This window comes from Tetrao urogallus (genome assembly GCF_951394365.1).
Source record: "Tetrao urogallus genome assembly, chromosome: 3".
In the NCBI taxonomy this organism is placed as follows: Eukaryota; Metazoa; Chordata; class Aves; order Galliformes; family Phasianidae; genus Tetrao; species Tetrao urogallus.
Genome location: NC_136815.1, coordinates 88505804 through 88529847, shown reverse-complemented (window position 1 = coordinate 88529847; position 24044 = coordinate 88505804). Strand labels below are relative to the sequence as shown.

General features: G+C 40.4%; 1 protein-coding gene across 1 annotated transcript in view; it reads left to right on the top strand.

Annotated features, from left to right (window-relative positions):
* Positions 1-4223: 4223 nt before the first annotated feature.
* DCDC2 (doublecortin domain containing 2) overlaps positions 4224-24044 on the top strand; it is a gene marked incomplete at both ends in the record, with an annotated part of 50527 nt that continues 30706 nt past the window's right edge. Inside the window, 5 exons of the mRNA XM_079533508.1 lie at positions 4224-4516; positions 7479-7530; positions 19895-19912; positions 22735-22811; positions 22922-23053. Of these exons, the coding sequence (XP_079389634.1) occupies positions 4224-4516; positions 7479-7530; positions 19895-19912; positions 22735-22811; positions 22922-23053 (572 nt within the window). The remainder of the gene's footprint in view (positions 4517-7478; positions 7531-19894; positions 19913-22734; positions 22812-22921; positions 23054-24044) is intronic.

Below are 24044 nucleotides of genomic sequence, written 5' to 3'. Positions count from 1 at the left end.
CTCAGTACTCAGTAAAAAGGGGAAGATACATTATCTGCTTGTTTTCCTTTGTTCATCTGTTATCCTGTCTGCCTACACGACAGAACTGTTGAAAATAAGATGATATAAATTCACAGCAAATACGTATTGATGTGAATTCTGACACATATGATGAAATAGGCAAAAGTACCGTTAAGGATTGGTATTGAATCTCACTATATCTGTGATAGGTATTCGTCATCATAATTGTCTGTCTGAAAGAGCAGACAACAGGTAAATATCATCCCTTATTTCTAGAGGTGAAGGCAACGTGTTGGTATGAAGCGGCAGCCAGGGATGTGTTCTGAAGCACAGAGACAGTGTCTAATTGTACATCCCTCCTGGAGACTTACAACTGCCTTCTGTTTACTGCAGGCCTAAATACCCATGAGCCACTGGTTGCTTCTGTTGTATGCAAGTGTCAGTTATCTGGTGTCTCCTGTGGTGCTAAACTCTGGGAGGAATATTCTATTTCATCATCATTAAAACAATAAGTAGAACAAGTCATCTGCTGTTTGTGGGACAAATGAGCACGACAGCTATCGTCTATTTATCTTGAATGAGGGGATGGCTCTTGCACAGCTTTGTTCAGCCATGAAATTGCCATCCAAAACACGAGGCATTTGTAAGATTGAATTATTTGAGCAACTCGTTCCCACTGCCAGGTGAATGTCACTGCAGAAGTGAGGGACTGATCTGACAGAAGCTGGGGTATGCAGAGGAGAAAATACAGAAACACCAAAGAAACAGAGGCACCAAAGGAAAGTACACAGAGAAGGAAATGGATGGATGTTTTGCGTTGCTCCATCAGAATATGATTACAGAGAGAGAAAAGGAAACACCTCAAGGGAAAATTAAATACATCATAATCATACCTAGAGTAATTTTAGGTGAAAGAGTCAGGAGTATTCAGCTGATCATCTCAGGTGTCTGGATCAGGGTTAACTGTTGTAACACACTGAGGAATCTTTGCCCAGAAAGCTTCTTGACTTTGCTTTCTTTACTATAAAAAAGACTAGATGCAGGCTGTTTCTTACGTTTCTCCCAATTCATGCTATCCATCTGGAATTTGTTTTTCCACAGAGAAACCATTTCCTCATGTACTCTAAGGGCTTCCAAACCCTTTTCACTGTGTAACCCCTCTCCACCTCCTCTACCTCAAGAACACTCTTAGAAAAGATTCGTGTCATCAAAAGAAACAGCTTCAATTATGAACTTCTAATTCCTTCTTTTAGCAAAAATAATTGATACTGGCATTTTAAGTGGTTTTTGTTCTGGTTTTGTTCCATAATACACACAGGTAAAGTTGCTCTGACATGGGTTTTAAAATTTACAGCTGCATCAGATTTGTATGTCTTCCAGGTAGTGTGTGCATGAGAGTTGAACCACCTGGTGTTTGTGTGTCTTAAGCTGTCAGTGCAGACAACCCAGTTACTCTTGAATTACAAACAGCAGCTGCTATTGGTTAGTCTGATTTTTAGATAAGCTGCACAAAATCATAATTATTATATGTAATTCTTAGCATGCTGTACAACAGAACAAGCTGACATTCATTCCCTGTGTTTAGAAACGTAATCCTTACTCTTACAGGACACTGTCAACCTTTTCTCTGGGACTAGAACACTTTTATGCTTCCAAGACCTCACGTTTTGCAGTCATTGAACCCTTCAGTCAGGATCATGCACCAAGTTGCAAATCTCTCCTGGTCCAGGCACAGCAGAGATCTCAAGGTGTTTTGCTGCAGGAAAAGGGACTTTGCTTGATGCTTTGTCTCCCTGCCACAGCTTTAAGCTCATCACAGAGGGATACTTAATTGCTACCCACAAAAGTACTCGTAGCTTGCCTGGCCATAAAGAGCAATAGTATTTTGAAGTAACAGAGGTATACTAATGAGTGCAAGAGTAAATTACTCTGGCACAAAATAGCAGGCAGTTGACGTATCACTACATGACTGCAGAACGGTGTGAAGATCATCAGCTCTTCTGTTTTTGACACAGAAGTAAAGCCCATTTTTAATCCAACTTTTAATTTCAGGGAGCAACAGGTGAATGTTAAGCGGTATCAAAATAAGGATTCTATATGCCTGGTTCTCCCCTTTATTAACTAGAAGAAAGCCAGAAGGAACTGGAGAAATGTAACTGTTAACCAATAACATTAGTAGCATATTTGACTTCAGTCACCCTGAAATTGCTCTTTTTGTAATGGTTAACTGCCCTGTCGTAACTTCACAGCAGGAGGGTAATTTCCCCATCATAGGAGGCAAGATAAAAAGAACGAAAAATTCCTGCCAGCACCTGTGTTGAAATCTACTTGAAAAAAAAATGATCATCACCGTACTCCAAACAGTTCCTGGCAGGAAGTCTAAAGCAGTTTTGGTCTTGCAAAAACTACTGGGGAAAAGGAGATGATGTTAAAGGAATTCAGATTGAATCTAAGGCATTTTCTTTTTATCTTCTGCCAAGTTTTACGGTTCCTTGTATCCAAGATGTGGCAAAGGTCTGGGGGAGCTGAACTCTTTGCATTTCATTATGCAGTTTCCTGGACAAAGCAAAGCAGGCAGCATTAGAAAGTACAGCGGAAAGCCACACATGCCTGAGGTGTTTTCAAGAAAAGGAAAATAATCTGTGGTTATCCAGAGAGTTATCCAGAGAGAACTGCAGGTTTGGATGCTCGGTGCCTCCAGCAGAACTGCTCAGTGGCATTAGCTCTTGCAATAGAGCTCTTATTCTTAAGAGAACACATTACATCTGAATTGTTCAGCTGAAGAACGATCAGAGTATTGAAAAGCTTTTAAATACTTCCAGAATGCAAATAGCTAAATTAATTTACTCAGTTTCTAAATGAGCGCAATATAATTTTGTGCTACTTTCCTATTTTGACCATTCAGAATGGTAGGATGGGAGAAAAGCACCCAAACAGTAAAAGTATGTTCACATATCATCTCATAAAGACATTCAGAGGGCATCATGTGAGTAGGTACATAAAAATAAACAAAGAAACTAATAAGCTGACTGTGTATAGATACAAAAAGCCTGGGTCATCCAAAAGCTTGATTTTGATGTCAATAATCTTAATCTTTTCCTTCTTTCCTTCTTTTCCTTCCTTCCTTCCTTCCTTCCTTCCTTCCTTCCTTCCTTCCTTCCTTCCTTCCTTCCTTCCTTCCTTCCTTCCTTCCTTCCTTCCTTCCTTCCTTCCTTCCTTCCTTCCTTCCTTCCTTCCTTCCTTCCTTCCTTCCTTCCTTCCTTCCTTCCTTCCTTCCTTCCTTCCTTCCTTCCTTCCTTCCTTCCTTCCTTCCTTCCTTCCTTCCTTCCTTCCTTCCTTCCTTCCTTCCTTCCTTCCTTCCTTCCTTCCTTCCTTCCTTCCTTCCTTCCTTCCTCTCTCCCATCCCTCCCTTCTCTCCCTCCCCTCCCCATCAAAATCATGACCAAACTTCATTTCTGAATTGCAGCCAACTTAAGCAGCATAGTGAGACAAGCATTCACTTTTCAGATGGTACTTTATAGTAAGAAGGGAAGTAAGAATGGAACAAATGGTGGTAGATACGAGTTTTCTGTGTTTTGTTTGCTTTGTACACAGACCATCCTAGGCAGACGAGTGGTTCTCTCTGTCCTGTGTCCTCACGTCCCTCTCCCTGCCTCTGGGCACCGATTTTACGCTTTTCCTTTGCCCAGCCACCGCCTGATGAATAATTCAGAAGGATTTGTGCTCGCTGCACGCCTGTCCTGCTCTTTAGTGGTGTTGACTCTGGGCTCTGTCTGCTCTCACCGAAGAGGCTGTCGTCTGGCCGAGCAGAGAGGAGAATGGCAGACGCAGGATGAAGTTCCCGAAGGGAGCCGGCGTTTCGTGATGGCAAAGCCACGGGACAAAAAGACCACAGAAGGCCATGGGGATGCTCCCAGCCCTTTGGGATACACCTCCGTGCAGCGTGTCACCATCTGCACGAACCTCCCCGAGCACCAGCGTGGCAAGATCTGGTTTCCTAGGAGGAGCCGCTCCTGGGGAGGCTGAGCAGAGCCTTGCTGGGAGCCCGCAGGACGCTGCGATCCATCCCCGCCTTTGCCTGTGGGAGGTGGGCCCTGGTGCCGGGTCCTGCTGCGTGTTCCCCCCGGCAGGCAGTTCTCAGCGGTGCTCAGGCAGCGACCTTCCTCCGGGCAGACAAGTGCAAGCAGTGCCCCGGGCGGCTTTGGCTACGCAGAACACCGAGCATGACTAATCCCGGCACCAAGGGCTCGTTCCTCTCGCAGCCGATGGTGAAGAGCGTGCTTGTATATCGCAACGGGGATCCTTTCTTTCCGGGACGTCGCATTGTCATCAACGAGAAGAAAGTGTCCAACTTTGAGGTCTTTTTGAAAGAGGTGACCGGTGGGGTGAAGGCACCTTTTGGAGCTGTGCGTAACATCTATACGCCTCGGGCTGGGCACCGTGTCCGGCAGCTGGAGGAGCTGCAGAGTGGAGAGCAGTATGTGGCTGGTGGCAGGGAAGCCTTCAAGAAACTGAAGTGAGTGGCTGAAAAGTAACTTAGCATTTATACCCAACCTGAATATCAGCATTGCAGACCCCTCTCCCCTTCTCCTGCCACCCCTTATTAGCCGTTGTTCAAAAACAGACTGGAAGAAGGTTTTTGTGACAGAAAATACTGCAAAAGAGCTTCAGAGGTGAACGGTAGAACAGCTGCAGTTTTCATCAGTCACACAGTGGCATCTCCCTGACGCAGCAGTAGAAACGGAGAAGCAGTCCTTTAACCCTCAGGACATGCTGCATCAGCACGGTGTGATGGATGTGCTTTGCTGAGGGACAAGTGTCTGTGTTTGTGATGGGTGATGTTAGGAAGGAAGCTCCAGAAAGGAGGAGTGTTGACAGAACTGTGGTGACAGCCTTGTTGGGAATTTAAATACCAACATTTCCTTTCTTGCTTATTTTTAAAAGGTCTCATTCTATTCACATCTCCCTCCATTCTATTCATATGGGGTAAGCACATAGCCTTTTTCTGGACAGAATAGCCAAATCTCTGCTGCCATTTAAAAGATGACTGCTTTTTTTTTCCCTCTGCTGGGGCACCAAGAATTAGGCTGACATTTTAGCTGTTTTTGACTGGAAACCTAAGCTTTTATGTGCACTTTCTGAGTGGAACCACCAGGTTCTTAATTCTAGCAATGAATTCCACTGTTTCAACTGCCTAATTATATGCTTTGTTCGGTCTCTGTGGGCATTAATCCTACAGCTGACTTGAAAAATATCTCAAAATTAACAGCCCCTTTCTTTGAGTGGTTGGGAATTCCTATGATAAACCACCTGCTTCGTGGACCTTTGCTTGTCTTGATTCAGGTACCACTGAGGAATCTGCATTTTTCAGGAGAGCTTGGTATGTTTCAAAATGAAGCTCTGTCTTTAATGAACAGGGTTTCTTTCAGCACACAGTTTTTGTCACCATCTGCTTCAAGAGGTTTATTGATATTTCTTGTGCTTCAGTGGCAAAGCAAGAGAGGAAGATGTATGGCAGGCCAAATGGAAGTCAATTTTCCATGTCAAATATATTGCTGCACACTCAAGAAAGAGCTATCATGTCTTTTGGTATTAAATTTTGTGGTCCCGTAAGTGGCTTAACATTGTTGATTGTCAGCACGTCTTGTTTCACCTTCCCATATGTGTTGTGCTTTCCACAAGCTAAAAGAAAGTAACTGTTTTCTTTAGCATGTGCTGCATAGAGGATTGGGTGCCTCAGGTTGAGTTTTGGTGGAAATAGGCTTTTATTTTTGTTATTTCATTTTTCATGATTAGTGGCGAGAGTTTTCAGACTTCTGTGGTTGCAACACGTAACAGGATACCTAAATATTTGAGGTCAACTAAGAGAATACTTCCAGAAAAGGTGACCTAAAGCACTCAGTAAAAGCAGGCTGTGCTGTATATATATCCCTTGAGAGTATGCTGTGCTTCCTGTGGGAAGGATGGTCTGGATGACCATTCCATTTCCTTGTTCACTACTGTTATGTGTTGATATAGTGCTGTAAAAGTAGGCAGTGGTTTTACAAGCATATTTAAGGCAGGCTGGAGGGGTTTGGTTCTTAACTAGGTTGTAGACAGAAGGGTAATTAGAGGGACTGCTTAGCCAGGCAGGTCAGAGGAGAGGGGAGTCAATTGGAAAGGATGTTCTGGAAGAAACTGAGAGAATTAGAGAACAGAGCACGTTTGTGTTTGTCTCGTGGGCAAAGATAAAGCAGTTGCAGCTGTGGGAGACAAAACTTTTGTCGTAAGGGATCTGACTCTGGTCTTACAGCAGCAAGAACTATGTAAATTTTTAACTGTTTATTTTTTCCTTTGCGGTGATGCTTGCTGGCTTAATTCATTGTCACAATAGACTAAGCAGGGCTGAACTTTGAAATAAAGACTTGTGGGGCAGCTGTGTGCAGGTGTGAAAGTAACCAAGGAAAGCAGGAGCTGGAAGTGTCAGCACTCAGCTTCAAGTGGCACATCTGTTACTCCACAGATGCCTAATAACGAGATCCGAATCTTTCTTCCCTATCTTCAGTGATTAGCTTAATACTTTCACCTTTAGCATGTGAACTTCTGCCATTCCAAGCCTGGAATTGTAACATCTTGAAATACATTATTCTGGAGTGTCTCATTCTACAGCAGCAACAGCACTGGGAGCTAGAAACAACGTGAGGTCCTGCAGCTCCTGTGAGCTGCATTCATGAGAAAAGGCCAGCTCATGAGGCTTTTGCAGTGCTGGACTGGAGCTGGTGCAGTCTGGGTGCCTGGGTAATTGTTCAACCAGTTTAAGGGTTACACCTGCTTGGAGACTTATTTAATTCCTTTTCTTTGAAAAGGCAACATATGGCTAGGCTACCACTGTGTGTTTTAATTGATGCTTTTGTGATAATGCAGCAGGGAATACTGCAGCAGAGTGCAGTGATGTTGGAATGTTTGTGGATTTGTTTTGTCCTTGGATTTTGTTTATTAATAATTGTGAAGATGCTCTTACTGTGTCATGATAAGTCAGGATAAAATGTTTCCAGGTGTGTCTGAGACCAGTTGAAACTCAAGTTATGTAGAGCCTTTTAAATTAGCACTGGTTAAACTTGAGTGTGGAGAGACTTTAAACGTGTCAGAATTTATTGTGAGAAACTAGGAGGCAAGAGGGTAACCTAGAAAACTCTGCTAAACTAATACTGTGCTGATATTTATTCATGTTATTATTTATCCATCTTTCCAACAAGTTGGTTATTGATGGTCTGTAGTGAGATGACTAACTTGACTTGAAGTTAGATGAATAGTTCTGCCTTACATTTTGCATTCACCCGGGGGGCTAGCTTGTAGATTTATATTAATGCTCCTTCATTAAAATCTTGACTTAGTTACTATTTCTATTACTTTGAGGCATGGTAAATAAAAGTGTGAAATATCTGTCTTCTGTAAGTTAGATGCATCTGTGAATGATTGGTGCTGATTTTCTTCCACAGCTATTTGGACATAGGGGAAACGAAGAAAAAGCCTGCTGAAGTCAACAATGAGGTAGGTTGTCTGAAACATTTCAGAAGTAAACCTGCAGTTTACAGTTTAGTTTTTAGTGACATGTCTGAGTTTTTAATATGTATTTATTATGTTCAGAAACAGTGCGCTTATCCAGGATTCTGAACATAATATTTCAATGTTAATGACTCTGATTGCTCTGAACGTGGTGAACTGAACTGATGGTCTTCCATCCTGCTTTCTGAACTGCCGTATCCACTCCTAAACTATCAGGAAAGAAAATTGCATAGTATCATTACTGGTCTTCAATCAGAATAAGATGTGAACTTCCAGAATTTTGGACAAGAAAATTTTCTTCCAAACATTATATTTTCTCTAGAAAAGAGACTTTTTGGTTTGAAAAATCACACTGAGTTGAAATGCTTTTTCCAGTCACTGCCAGTGACAATTGCAAACTTCTAATGAGTTCTAGCCCAGTGTCTTCCATATTCACCTTTTTCTTTTGAACAGTTACACTATTAAAACAACTGCAGGCTTCCAAAAACTGAACATGTGAGTTTTTGAGGCATGTGGCTCTGTATTTTACTTTTTAATTCTGTATATGGATAGCAGTGATCCACAACACTTGAATTTCAGCTTTTGCCTGACAAGAAGCATCAGCTCACAAATGTTTCCATTTCTTCTGTCTTGCCAAGTTTCTAGCAATTTAATGATCTCTATAGCAGATGTCTTGAGACACCTTGTGCTAGAAGCCCTTCAGAAAAGGTGTATTGCCACAGTGATATTTGCTGTGATATTTTGACACATCTTATTCAGAGGCAGTGAAATACAATACATGCATTTTATAAATTATTTTATCTTTGTAAGCCATCTTAGCTTGCAATTTTCCTTTTTTTTCTTTTTTTGTTCATAGTCAACAGGAAGATCAAATTAAACAGGAGGTCAGAGGTTTGATTTACAAGCACCACATAAATTTGCTCTTAGCTGGATTTTTTTGTTCCTCAGTTTGTTTATGCATGCAATTAACCAGAACACTGTAGAGAAAGCTCTGTTGCTTTTGTGCCATTATTTGTGTCTCCTTGTTGTTAAGGTATTTAACAAAGAAAATAGATCAATTAAAACGAGTAAGGAAAAAATAATTAAATCACTGATGAGTCAGGAAGGTATATATACACCTCAGTTGCTGAGCTGTATATAAAAACAAGTAATATGTCCACACATTTGCACTCTCTAAGCTTTCTGGTATCTTTTGTCCATAAATTCCATTTCTCACTGCAGCATTTCCTTATTTCAGTCCTGAGTCTCTTTTGATCAACCTTTGTGAATCTTGCTGAAACTATTCACTTGTCGCAAGGCAGACAGAATCAAATAATTAATCTCAACTTTAGCTGTGATCTTTGTAACAGATCATATTATTTTTTTCCAGAGAGGAAAGGTCTTTACGACAACAGTATTGAACTCATCTGAACCTTTAACACATAAAAATATTTCTGGACATAAAATGAAAAAACAAAACAACCCAACCAACCATTGGATTTATGACCAGTCCTTGCTAATTTTCTTCTGAACGCCCAAACGTGTGAACAGTACCATAGTTTGTGTAAAACAGTGTCTAGCTGAAAATGATTCTTACATGTCCAGGATGAAAAGAAGATAACTTGAGAAAACTGCTTCTGATTGTCTCTGAGATTGTGGTGGATTGCATTCACTGCTGTGTGCAACTGCCATTGGCATTGAGACTGACGTCAAGTGTCCCTTGGTGAGAAAGCAGTTGTCTCCACAGAAGCCTCTTAACCAAGTTCTGATATTAGAATTAGCAGGACAACCACAAGACTGCCATATTAAGGCTTGTTTTAAAGCTGATGAATTTGCTGCCAATCCTTAAAAGATTCTGAATACAACAGAAATTCTAAGCACTTGGAGAAATGTTTGCAGAAGTTGTTCCTTCTATTTGCAGTTGCACGTTTGATGAGAGAGGCTTCTTTTACTTCTGTATGCAGTGCTCACTGTACATTATCTGAGCACTTCCATCCATTTTGAGGAAAACCAGTGTAAACCATCTCCATGTTAGGTTTAACTTTCTGTTATTGATTTACTTGAGGAGTCCTAAAAATGAAATGAAACCTGGTAAGGTTTTACAGATTTTTATCTGGACTTATGAATAACACCATTATTTTGGGGCCCTAATCATTTAATCCTAGAAATGAACTTTCGGGGGCCAGTAACTGAAGTTTTAATGCCTAAATAGATTTATGCTAAAATGATTTGAGGAAGCAAGTTCTGTTTGCACATCTTTTTTTCAAAACATTCATTTTGAAATCAAAAATGTGTCTGTGTTTTAGCACGAAGGCCAGCAGAAGTAGTGCTACGTTTTCCTTTTGATTCTGCTGCCTTTGCATCAGCAACCAAATAAATCATGTTTTTCCATGAAGCTTTGTAAGAACCTTTGATACAAGCCCACGAAAAGGTTTTGCTTTCAAAAGGCAGTATTTTAGATATTCTACATACATTCTACATACATATATTCTACATATATGCAAATTATGAGAAAATTTTTTAGCTCCAGCCTGCAAGAACCGTAAAGTGAAACTTTCAAAAGGTGAGTTGTTTCAATGACTTCAGTAGGAAGGACTGCTTTGAAAGTATGCATGCATGGAGAAATCTGTGGTCAGGTCTGAATTGTAGGGTTCTGGTGGGCTAAGAGAATGGGGCAGCAGGAAAGCTTGCTGATAGCCTCACACATAACTCCAGGCTAAAATCAGGGTATGTTTTTAGGCTGATCTTTGTCAGGACAATTCCTGTTCTCTTTGCCCTAGTACTGAAATATTAAATGATTATCCTTCATCATCTTCACCTCTTATTTTGCTTCTCTCTGTTTTTTATAACATGGAATTTGTCAGGCCTCTTGCATTAGTGCTCTGGACCATAGGCCGTTAATGTGGTCTCAGTAATAATGCTTTTTCTGTGAGATTTGAGACTGCAATGACTATTGATAAAGCCTGCTCTTGGGGATTGCCTACCACCCTTCTCACCTGTTCATGTCCCACAGGAACCTGGTTTTCCTCTGAGCACAACCTCAAGGGTGAGCAATCACAGAAAGAAAAGCCTTTGTTCTGTGTTATTCCTGAATGCAGTGCATCCAGAATTGAGGCAGGAGCTTTGCTGGTATTGTTGCCCCCAGGAGGAGATGGTCTTGAATCTGTTAGCACTGGCTTTATTATACAACCTAAACTTATAAAGGACAGATGTCAAGATGATGGGGCCAGACTTTTTTTCAGTAGCACTGCAGAGACAGGACAAGGGGCAATGGGAACAAACTGGAACACAAGAAGTTCTATCTGAATACGAGAAACAGCCCTGCAGAGAAGGGCCTGGGGATCCTGACGGATGAAAAACTTAACATGGGCCAGCAGGGTGCTCTTGCAGCTCAGAAAGCAAATGGAATCCTGGGCTCCATCAGCAGAGGGGTGGCCAGCAGGGACAGGGAGGTGATTGCCCCTCTCTACTCTGTCCTTGTGAGGCCCCATCTGGAGCTTTGTGTCCAGGTTTGGAGCCCCCAGTACAAGAAGCAAAGGGAGCTGTTGGAGAGGGTCCAGAGGAGAGCCACGAAGATGATCAGGGGGCTGGAGCACCTCCTCTACAAAGACAGGCTGAGGGAGCTGGGCTTGTTCAGCCTGGAGAAAAGAAGGCTGTGGAGTGACCTCATTGCAGCCTTTCAGTACCTAAAGGGAGCCTACAAACAGGAGGGGAGTCAACTCTTTGAAAGGGGAGATAGCAGCAGGACAAAGGGAAATGGTTTTAAGTTGAGGGAGGGAAGATTTAGGTTGGATGTCAGGGGGAAATTCTTTACAGAGAGAGTGGTGATTTGCTGGAAGAGCTTCTTAGAGAGGCTGTGGATGCCCCGTCCATCCCTGGAGGTGTTCAAGGCCAGACTGAATGGGCCCCTGGGCAACATGGTCTGGTATGAAATGTGGAGGTTGGTGGCCCTGCATGTGGCAGGGGGGTTGGAGATTCATGATCCTTGAGGTCCCTTCCTACCTGGGCCATTCTGTGATTCTGTGAAACATCTTATTTGAGAGTGACAGAGCACTGGTACAAGCTGCCCACAGAGGCTGTTGAGTCTCCTCTGGATATATTCATAATCTGCCCGAACACTTTTTTGTGCAGGCTACTCTATGAAATCTGCTTTAGCAGTGAGCTTGGACCAGATGATCTCCAGAGGTCCCTTCCCACTCTACAATTCTGTGATTCTGTGGCTTTCTCTATACCAGATTTTAGAAATACGTTGACCCTGGCCTGGTGCTGAAGACAGTCAGATTTCTGTACATACATTATGTTGTTTACCAAGGATTTGGAAGATGAGAAAAGAAGGCAGAGAAACACTGTTTGGGAAATTCATGGTCAATGGTTAAGGATGCAATCACTATGCCTATATGCAAGGGGATGAATTCTGGTGGTATGCCGCACACTTTGACATTTCCTACCTGATAAGTAGGATTTTGTAGGTTTTCCTCCAGTAAACAATTACAGATATTTATTTCCAAATCTGGTTAGTGAAGAGGAAGGCAAAAGGAATAAAGGCATGCTTATGTTGTGTATTCATAGGCAGCTGTAAATCTTTATTTGTATTATGTAAGCTGCCAAATGTTTGACATCTGTTCTTGCAAACATTTTAATGTTGTTCTTTGAAGGCAGCATTTCAATTACTTTAGATTTGTATGTAAGTAGAAAATGTGTCAAAATGGAATTAAACAAGAAAGAAATCTTGTTCAAGATACAATATAAATACTGTGACCTATATTCAGGAAGAAAAATAGGTGGAAAATACAAAGCATTGATTTCTTACTGAACTGTCTTCTCACTTCTCTCAGGGAGTGACAGAATATAGTAAGTCTCTATCAGGAATAGGCTCCTCTACAACAGTCTGTAACTGTGAGCCTGAGCTTCCAAGGAAGGTGTTCCTCAGGAAAAATAATAATTTAAAAAAAAAAACAACATCAGCAACAATAGATTAAGTAATCTTCTTTACCTTATGTATTCCAATATCTTATTTAAAGAAATACCTTAAAATACCTTAAAGAAATATATGTGATTGTCTGTAAGAAGGGTCAGTGTTGCAATAGTTTGGCAAGACACCTTTTTTTCTGCCTAAACAGAACAAAGTCTACATCACAAATGCCTCATTATAGAAGCAGATTTTACCATTTTGGTGAAATATGAGTGAGTGGGTTATGAGTCTCCCAGTATTGTCAATATCCAAAAGACTGTAAGTAGAGTAACGCAAGATAGCTTGTGTTTCAGGTTTTTTTTGTGGTGTATCAACTGCACGTAACACTTTATTTTCAAGGGCTTTTCTGTTAAAAATAGGCATTGTGTTAAAAATAGTTAAAATATGACAGAAATAACAACACTGTTACAATCTTGCAAAATAATTGTCTTGGTCTGTGAGACTCAGTCATTGATAAGAGTCGAGCCTTTAAAAACATTACTAAAAAAGACCTTAGCCACTCTACTGATACACATCAGGTTTCACTGTTGTCTTCAATGACATAATTTATAAAATCAATGATAGATTTCTTTAATCCATGTCTGGTCTACTTAAAATCTAATTTCTTATAATCTGGTTTCTTAAAATCTAATTCTCTACCAGTCTAAGACTTCCAAATGACTGAAGTATGGAAGTCAAACTCTCAGATAATGGGAAATTGCTACTTTTAGTCATCAGTCTATCTCAGCTATAGACTTGAACTTGTAGTTCTGTTTTTCATAGAATAATTTGGGTTGGAAGGGACCTTTAAGATCCAACCACCTGCTATAGGCAGGCACACCTCCCTCTAGACCAGGCTGCTCAAAGCCCCATCCAGCCTGGCCTTGAATGCTTCCAGAGAGGCAGCATTCACAACCTTTCTGGGCAGCCTGTTCCAGTGTCTCACCACCCTCACAGTATAGAATTTCTTGCTAAAATCTAATTGAAATCTACCCTCTTCCAGTTTAAAGCCATTTCCCCTCATTCTGTTACTACATGCCCTTATAAAAAGCTCCTCTCCAGCTTTCCTGTAGGCCCCTTCAGGTACTGGAAGGCTGCTGTAAGGTTCCCTTTGAAGGGTCTCTCTGAAGATTCCCTCATCCTGAAGATGACCAGAAGTGCAGGATCTTGCACTTCTGTGTGAAGCTTTGTGTATAGAACACTGATAGCAGAGGATAACGAATGAAGAAGGGCTACATCAGCATATCCTCTCAGTTTCCTGATTTCTGAGATAAGCTTTGAATAAATAACATTTGGGAAATTATCAAGAACATCTTCACAAATTATCCACTGCCGAGTGCTGCTAGAGCAGATGGGATTTTCAAACCACATCTCTGTTACCTCACTTCATCCACTATTAGGGGTGCTGAGTGCTTCCTTGTCCATTTGCACTATACTTCATTTAACATTAGCTGCAGTGCAGCAGTTTTGGAACAGCCCCAGCTGTTCCATAGTTCTCATGCAGCTGTGACACCAGAACAGTGTTCCACTCGGCTCATTTGCACAGCACTGCTCATACATAAGGGAAGAACAAACCATGAATAAGGCAATGAACATCAGTTGTGAAGACAAACAGATTGTCTGTATGAGTAAATTTTTACCTGACTCAAGTTTTTCATTGAAATAGCAGTATTCTTTCCCTTCTGTTTTGCTGTTATCTCAACGAGCAAGTGACAAAATGTCTTTTGCCCTGTAGCACTGTGGTAGTTAACATGCATGGAAGGCTGAAGCAAGCTTCCTAGGAAAAGTCTTTTTAAAAGTTTGTAATTCACATTTGATGGCTTTTGCAACAAGCTAAATCCCCCGGAAATGTCACGTTCCATCTCAGTTTAGACTATCTGAAGGGAGAGTGGGGTGCAGAGTAAATCTGAATTTCTGACATCTCCCTCTTTAAACCAGGGACAACAGTAAGGATGAAAGGAGACATTTCCCAGGGACATGAGAAATCTGTGAGCTGCTCAGATGGCAGCCAGGCTCTTGACTGTTTTGAAGCCTCTGGCAGTGCCCTCCTGCTGTAATAATACAGCTCAAAACTTTTTATTTAGTTACTGATAGAGAAAATACCACAAACATTTCATTCTGACTCAAGCTTAAGCTTTGATACAAAATATTCCTCAGGTCTGTATCTGTCCTTCGCTTCTTTTGGCAACTGAGCTTCGTGTTTTGAAAGAGAGTTTTGTTTTGTAGTGAAGGTGATCTGCAAGTACAAATACATTTTAAATGATGTGCTTGAGGAATCTAGTAAACCTCTTGAGGAAGTCTGACCAACATAGTTACCATTTGCTTATTGTAAGCATAATTGGTTGCTAAAAAGTACTGAATATTATTTTCCAATTATTATATGTGCAGTGTGGGCATTCATATTTCTTTAGACGCTCTCTGATCTAGATGCTCTCTCCCTGTGCTCTCAGGAAGATTAATTTTACTTGTCATTGTGTATGGTTTGTGGGTAAGCTGCTGATGAATGAGAGGAGCTTTTGGATTTGCAGATTCTGGGGGTAGCTATTTCTTTTAAGCTCTCTCTTTGAGGCAGCTGTGTGTTCAAGGAACGGAACAGTATTATAAATATCTAACATTACCAACTTATAAATAGATTAATATCAGGAATCGAGTGGATGGGGCCAGGCTCTTCAGTGATGTGCAGCCACAGAGCAAGGGACAACGGGCAAAAGCTGCAACGCAGGAAGTTCCATACAGACAAGGGGAAGAACTTCTTCACTGTGTGAGGTGACAGAGCACTAGAACAGGCTTACCAGAGAGGTTGTGAAGTCTCCTTCTCTGAAGATATTCAAGACCCATTTGGATGGTTTCCTGTGCAATGTACTGCAGGGAACCTGCTTTATCAGGAGCGTTGGACTTGATGATATCCGGAGGTCCTTTCATGACTCTGATTCTGTGAACAGTCAGTCTTTTCACTAATGAGTCTTTGAAGGCTCAATTAAGATCCCTCAAAACTTTAATCCGTGTATAACCTCAATATATGCGTCTGCATGCAACCCCAGAATCCAGAACATCCATCTTTAGTGTAATTGAGAATGTGACTGGCAGAATGTGTCTTCTGCTGGTGGTCTCCAGTGGCTGCACATCAGCTATGGAATCTTGTGAGCCACACATAGTCCTCAGCAGATCAAAGGCTGGGTCACTCAGATGCATTGTTCTTCAAGGAAACCTGGATCAGGAGGAAAGGCTCCCTAGATTGTTGAGTGCCAATTAAAATGAGATGGACAATACAATGCATGAGACTTGGTAGGTCAGAACTTACCATTGAAATAGGCCTCAAAATGCATCTGATATATTGCTACTGAAGCATTATAAGGAGCGGTCATTTCTCTGATTTCCCCCTGTTCCTCAACATTTTAAAATCAAATTTTTTGTAATAATTGTTTTAGCAGTTGTTCCTTCTGTATCCTTTAAGTTCATCCTTTTTACAGTAGGTTCTCCTCTTATCTGTGGACAATGATATAATTGGATGAATCTGTAAAAATTGAATTTTGAAAGCTTATAACATTGTCTCAATTTCACAAGGGATTTTGATATATTTTTGATGGCTGTACCTTGTCCTTAGCACTCTCTTTTATTTTTCCAAGTACATTCTTATGAAAAATATAAGCATTTGTAGTTATTGCTTATTTCAAACTTAGTATTTATTGTATCTGGCAAATACTGTACGTCTAATCATGGGAAAAAAAGTTGCCATTGTTTTCAGTGAATGGACTTGTGATACGCTTTAACTTATAGCTGTCAAGTAGAAGTGGTTCATTCACTTTTTCTGTGGACAGGATACAATAATCTTAGGGTTAGGAAGTGCCTGGAAATCCAACAATCACAGAATGGTTGAGGTTGGAAGAGATCTCTGGGTCCATCTGGTTCAACCCCTGCCCAAGCAGGGACAGATAGAGAAAGGTACCCAGCTCCATGTCCAGGTGGCTGCTGAAGGCCTCCAAGGAGAAGACTCCACAGCATCTCTGGGCAACCTGCACCAGTGCTCCATCACCACACAGTACAGAAGGGCTTTCTGGTGTTCAGAGGGAACCTCTTCTATTCTGATCTGTGCCCCCTGCCTCTTGTCTTGGCACTGGGCACCGATGGAAAGAGCCATCCTCTTTGCATGCTCCCATCAGGAATTTATAGACATCAATGAGATCTCCCCTGAGCCTTTTCTTGGTCAGCCAAATAGTTCCATCTCTCTCAGCCTTTCCTCATAACTGAGCTGCTCTCACCCCTTCATTACTTTGATGGACTCCTCTGAACTCTCTCCAGTATGCCCAGGTCTCTCTTCTACTGGGGGTCCCAGAACTGGACATGGTACTCCAATGTTACCATGGTGTTACCATGTTAACAGGGTGTTACCAATGCTGTGGAGAGTATTCCTTAATAACCATCTTAGAAATTGCTTCAGAATGTGAAAGTTACAGCCATCTGATACCAAAACAATCTGTACTCGTGGGAGTGTGTTTTTTGTGTTTGTTTGTTTGCTTGTTTTGTTGTTGTGAAACAAACAAACACAAACTGTGGTACCCAAAATTACTGTACACAGAATATTCGTGTCTGAGAAGAAATTGTGGATAAAGGTCTGCTTCATAACTCTATGCCACTATAAAATAGAAAAGAGGGAACCATTTTGTAAGTCCACATATAAACAGCTTGATTGCTTCTACTGCTGTTAGAAGTCTGAGTGAGAAACTTCCAATTTCTCTGAGGCTCGATGTAATATGGGAAAGGTAACATAAAAAAAAAGGTATGCAAAGGTTAAAAAAAAGAAAAAAGTGATATACATCCTGAATCTCCTGAGCAATATCTTTAATAGGTAAGCTTTCTATTACACTGTTTGGTATTTAGTATCTTGGTAACGTAATTAGGAAAACAAGATGTACAAAACAGATACTCTTCCCGAGTGTTTATAATCTAATACCAGGAGGATTTGAAGAAGAATTGTCTAGATATCCCGTTAAAACATAGCTGTGTCTTTTTTCTCTAATTGCCCTGTAAAAATTACTGTTTGCACAGTTCTGTATGTCTGAATTGTATCGTTCTGATTATTTAAATTATGGACTGCTTACAGATTGGTTTTAGTATATTTTGGAGCAAGGCAGAGACTCGTAGGGTCATTGGATCATGTCACTGGAGATTTCATGGTCTGTATTGCATCTGATATGAAACTCAAAGGTTAGTCACTTCCTCAACTAAGATGACTGCCTTGTTCTGTAGGGTAACTGTCCTTTCTTTTTTCTTTTTGTGATGAAAATGAGAGGAAGGGAAGAGATACCAGTGCTGCAGCTTTTAATGCTGCTGATATTAAATTTTCTTACTGTAAAGCATTAACAACTTTTAACTCTGTTTAAAAATGAAGAAAAATCTGATCTTATAGTTGATTTTTATTCTTCAGCTGTCACTGCTCACAGGTTCAGGCTCTTCTGGTCAGCCATGAAGATCAGAGTTTCCTTTCTGGTTTAAATGTGTAATGAATTTAGGGAAAATACTCAAGCTCTGAGACTTTGTGATCTACTTTGTATACACCTGGAAATCCAGCCAGTTAATAGGAGTTTGAATATTTGTAGTCATTTGTACAGGTGCCAGCAGAAAGGTCATTAGTCTCTTGCTCAAGGCTGTTTTTACTATCCAGTGTACCATCTAGCAGTGTAACATGGCCAGGGAAAAGGAAATTATCTAGATTTATTACGATGTAGGATAACTGAAACATTTTCGTACTGACAAAAACTCCTCTGTGAATCTGGCTCATCTTTACTCAAAATGTATTAAAATGCCTGTTCCAAAAAGTCACATTCCTATGAAGTAGGTATGATATTTCCTATGTTGTAACAGCCTTAGAAAAAGTAACTTTTATCTTTCTAATTTGCTTTTGATCACTCAACCTTGAACATTCCTTTGTTTCACATCGTAGGATGGTGACTGTATGTATAAATGGGGTTTTAGTTCTTTTGACCCCTGTTCTACCCTAAGGGAATGCAAATATTTGTTCTCATTTGTTTCCTGTGCACATAGATTAACAAACAGGCAATTGTAACAAACTGGTAAAGCCACGGCTCACTGCATGAGCTGATAAAGTTGGTATGTGTCATTGTGTTGAAATATTAAAAGTTCCAAAGGTTATTCATAAAGTGACGTGAGTAATAAGTGAAATGTTAGTAGTGCCCAAGATAATGTTAAAAACCATTGAGAAAATCAAACTGTTAAACAGGTATAAACCAAACTGGCACAGAGCACCTGGTTCAGAGAGGTAAGGTTGCTTGGCTGATGTCTTTCTGCCACCCAGCCTGGCTTCATATATTCTGTAAACCCATAAATCCTGCAGTTGCTCAAGTTGACCCAGTGGACAGGGCTCTATTCTGGTAAGAAAAGGAAATAAATCATTTAGTGACACCATCTCTTTCCCAAGCCTTCATGGCCACCTGTGAAATTGCTACCAGACAATTATCTGTATTTAGCTTGTCTCAACATTTTAATGTGCACTGGAGGGAAAAGTCAAGATAAGGATGGCCCATTTCTATTTCATATTATTCTCCAGTGCATAAATATCAGTTTGTTGTTAGAAATTAAATATGCAGTGTGGTAAGTTTAGAGGACAATTAAAATACTATTTAGCGAGCAGTATACTTTTCTGATATAGGATTGATTCTCTGAAGTGCCACACACCTTCCTCAAGTCCCAAGTACCCAACAGAAATGATGAGAAGTTTTCTAAGTCTGTCCTACTTTCCAGCTTCTGTTTGAATAGAATATATGAAAAGCATAACACAGCATTTGTAGAAGAAAAATCATTACACATGGGGATAACCAAATAGTTTTACATGAGCCAGAAGAAATAGATAATATTTTGCTGCATCTCCATTTTAGTGATTATTTTTTTCTTTATAATGCTCATTTATGAAGAAATGAAAAACAGTCTTTTTAAGGTTTATATTTCAAACCAAAGTGTGTGTGCTGCTCTGAGACCTTACCTAAATAGCTGTTTTCAATTACCATACTTTTCCTGGAGTGCTGTACATCTAATCTTGCCTTCTCAATATAGCATTTCTTTGAGTTAAAAGCATGGGACAGCAAGTATTCTTGAATTTTTACTGAGTGCCAAGACCATCTACAGTATTTGAAAAAGGATAACTTCTTTTAGTTGTTCTTCAGTCTTTCACAGTGTCAGCTGAACGTAAGTATAACAGAAAATTTTCTATGAAAACTGTATTAAGTTGATGTGTAAATGTGTGCACACACATAAACAATATACACATTTACATATATCTCTGTAAGCACGCTTATTCAAAATGATTTCCATAGAAAAACTGTTTTTAATATAAATATTTATGACAGTAAGCCTGAGTGGATAGTTTGGCTGCTGATTGTTTTGTTTTTGCTTTTGTTTTGCCAGCAGTCAACAGGGGAAGATGTAAGTACTTAAAGTAGATTATGTGATGTCTTAAGTGTGTTGTACATAGTTGTTAAATTCTGTGAATATTTAGCATGTTATAAATGTTGTATAAAATGTTATAAAGCAAGTATACTTTATTCTGTTGGGCTTTTTTCTACCATGGCACCAGTTAAATGCTTAGCTGCATAGTGGCTCTGTATATTCAAAGGAGGCACTCAGCTGCAGCTAACATTCACCAACACAAATTCAACCACAGTGAATTATGCCTGAAGATGTATGCTTAGATCTAAGAGACACTCTGTAGAAAGTATTCTGAAAGTCAAGTTTTCACAGAGATCTTAGCTCCTAGAGCCCAGCTGGTGTTGAGTTCAGCTGTTTTGCTTTTCTCAGGCTCTGCCAGGTGCTTCACTGAATTAATGAGCAGGTAGTAACTGTTCTCTGAATTGAGAAAGAACCAGAGTACTCTTATCGTAAGGGGCACTGCAAGAAAGAGGAAATTCTTGATAGGAGGGTAAAAATTCTGGTTGTTTTAAGAGCCAGAGGTCCCATGGTGCATTTCCAAGCACAGGTGGCTCCTCTTGCATTGCAAATCCCCATTTGATTAGTTTTATCTTGCTTGCTTAAAGTTCCCTCTAAGTTTCAATTAGTATGATGATATTTTCTCCTTCCTGTTCTAAATGTTTTGTGTTACTGCTGTGTGTTGGACATGAGTATCTGATGGCAAATTATGAAACAGAAACATTTGGTAGTAGGATGTGGAAAAGGCTCTTCGATGGACCCTGTAAACCCCTCTGAAAATGTACAAAACTTGAAGATAAAATCATAATGGGGCCAGAACATTGACTAATGTAAATATGCTCACAATTGCTGATGCAAATGGGGAAGAGAAGGATTTAGGGGTCTTGTGATGTTCATCTGTTAATGTAATCACAAAGCTTCACATCTTTGTTAATGTGTAACTGTAATGCCAGAGGGGTCAGGCTATTCCAGACAGTGCAATGTTGTGGTACCTCCTACATGAGAAATACCAGCAGTCTTATGTATTCTTCAATTAAATCCCCAATCTAGTCTTCCTCTGGATCGAGTTTGCATAACTCTACATGCTTCAAAGGCACTGCACTGATTTATAGTAGCTAAGCACTTGGTATTTTATTGATGTCTGCCACTGCAAATTTAAATGTTGTGGCTTGCTTTAGAAATTAAAGCTCTTTTCATACCTGTAAGTAGTTTCACATTAATCACAGAAGTTGTTCTAAACAATATGAGATGGTCACTTGAAGACTGTGGTGGCCAAAAAAAAAACCAAACATGAGCATGACAGTCAGCTTATCTAGAAGAATGGTGGATAGGGTGTTTTTTTGCTGGTTGCTGAAGCTGATCAAGTATAAGATGTGCCTTAAAGAACCTAGCAGTCCCAGAGAAATTAGTTAACCCTCTTCTTCCTGACGTGCAGTGGTAGCCTGAATATATGTGTAAGAGCATGTGAGGACCCCAAGGACAGTTGCAGTGTGCTTATCCTCACTATTCACACTGAGTGTGACAAAGGACTATTTGAGGAGCTTGTACCAGTGTGGCTCAGCACCTGCTTAATTTATTCTTTTTAATTTAATCAAAACTACTCTGATCCAAACTCCCAAAAACTGCAGTGTCATCTGTGCACTTCACCAAGCATAGAATCATAGAATCACAGAATGGCCTGGGTTGCAAAGGAGCACACTGCTCATCCAGTTCCAACCCCCTGCTACGTGCAGGGTCACCAACCAGCAGCCCAGGCTGCCCAGAGCCACATCCAGCCTGGCCTTGAATGCCTGCAGGGGTGGGGCATCCACAGCCTCCTTGGGCAACCTGTGCCAGTGCCTCACCACCCTCTGGGTGAAAAACTTCCTCCTAATATCCAACCTAAACCTCCCCTGTCTCAGTTTAAAACCATTCCCCCTTGTCCTATCACTGTCCACCCTCATTAATTAGCCATTCCTCCTCCTGTTTCTACGCTCCCTTCAAGTACTGGAAGGCCACTATGAGGTCTCCCAGAGCCTTCTCCAAGCTAAACAAGCCCAATTCCCTCAACCTTTCTCCATAGGAGAAAGAAGAGAAGCAGAAGAACCTGTCCAGTGTTTTAAGCATACCCATATTATCACAGTCCTCTTTTCATTTATATCTGCTGATTTTTATGGTCTTACATTAGCAAATGTAATATTGTATTAACATATTATTTCCACCTTTTCATACAGGAGACAAATTTGATTTAGGCACGTTTAGCAAAACCATACAAGTTTGTATTTCGTTCTGGTTTAGACCATGTTTAGAAAAAATACTAAATGTCTGTCCAGGCTGACCCTATCTTACAGCTCCTTGCAGCTTCCTTGTTTGGAAAAAAAAAGCCTCAAAATGATGCCACAAATATTAATAACTCTTTGAGGGAGCAATTTAAAAGCCAGACTTGCAAGCTGATACCATGATATCTGCTATTGGCAGAAATGCAATCCTTTGAATCATACATGAGCCCTTAGCATCTGTCACGTTGCTTATTTTCTCAAGGGCCTAGCGATCAGGCTGCATGCAGTAACACCAGGATCTTCTGAGAAGTCTACCTCAATATTAATGGTTTCGTCAGCTTGTAGGAACAAGAAAATAATTGGGCACACCTGGGACACAGAAGTGCTCCTGTGTGTTTAGGGAATGCTTTCTAACTGGTGCTAGTAAAGTGTGGATCATAGAAACCTGAGTGTTGCATTGCAGAGAGGATCAAATTGTGGTCTCTACTCTTCTTGTTGGTGGTCAGGGAAAGCTCTACCCCATTGTGAAGACTGAGTGATTTCTATTTCTCTCTGTCCTTGCAGGTCAAGCCAGTTACTCACAGTAGAATCACTGTGTCAGCACGGTTTCGAAAACCGTTCCAGGAACCCTACACGATTTTGTAAGTTGAATTTTCAGTTGCTGAGATATTATTTTTTAATTCCTTTCTTAACTTCAGATGATTTTTGCTTTAAATGGCCCTTCAAATTATATTACTTTGCTTTATTTCAGCCTGATTGCTAATGGAGACCTTATTAGCCCTGTAGTGCGACTCCTTATACCCAGGAAAACTCTGAATCACTGGGACCACATTCTTGAAATGGTCACAGCAAAGGTTTCCCTCAGAAGTGGAGCTGTTCACAGGTATCAGGAGGCTGAATATTTGTGAGATACAGCTGCTGTTTACATATGTTTTTAAAACTCTGGAAGTAGATATGGATCATGCCTGTTTTATAGGAATTTCCTCTATAAGAAAACTACCTTTAGAGGTCTCTTCTATGATTCTAGAAGCCTGGAAATGCATTTAGTCTAGATCAGTTTCTTGTATAATTTCAACTGCTTTTTAAAAAGAAAAAACAAACAAACAAACAACACCAAAACTCTAAACATTATTCAATTCTTATTTCTCAACTAAATGTTTAATTAGCAGGTATGCAATAATACAATAATAATCCAATGTATTTAATATAAAGAATGAAACAACGTGTTAAAATGACATAAATGACCTCTGTAAAGCCAGTCAAAATATCTGGAATGTCCTTTTTTACCTTTAATTTTGGAGAAAGAAATTCCTGCTTTTAAATATGCCTTTTATTCCACCCCAGCTTCACCTTTTAACTCACTGGGGCAAACAATTTCAAGGAAAACGCTTTAGGTGCTTTGGTCTTTGAAGACCTGTTCTCTGACAAAGGTATGCTTCATAATCAGCCAGTTCAGCCTCCAGGAAAGAGTCAGGGCATTCCAGTATTTTCCACTGCTCTACTTGTTACGGTATCCCCGGCATACGCTGTAGATTGATTTCAATCAACTTGAAATGTAAAATAAGCTCTCTAGAACGAGATCTGATTGTTGCTGCAGGTTTTAGAGCAGAATGATATGTGGTCTCCATGATCAACTTTACTGTGTAAACAGGCTGCCAAAGATGTGCACTGGCAAATGACCGACGTTCCAGTGTTACCCCATGCAGAGCACATTACAGAAATCTATCCTTCAGATAGGAAAGGGGTGGAAAATCATTCTTCCTTTCTTATGCAATTTCTGAGGCTAAGCTTGCAAAATATTTCTCAAATCAGTGAAAATGCAATAATCTGACTCAGTTCCTGTGATTACTTTTCCAGAGATGGTGCAGACCATA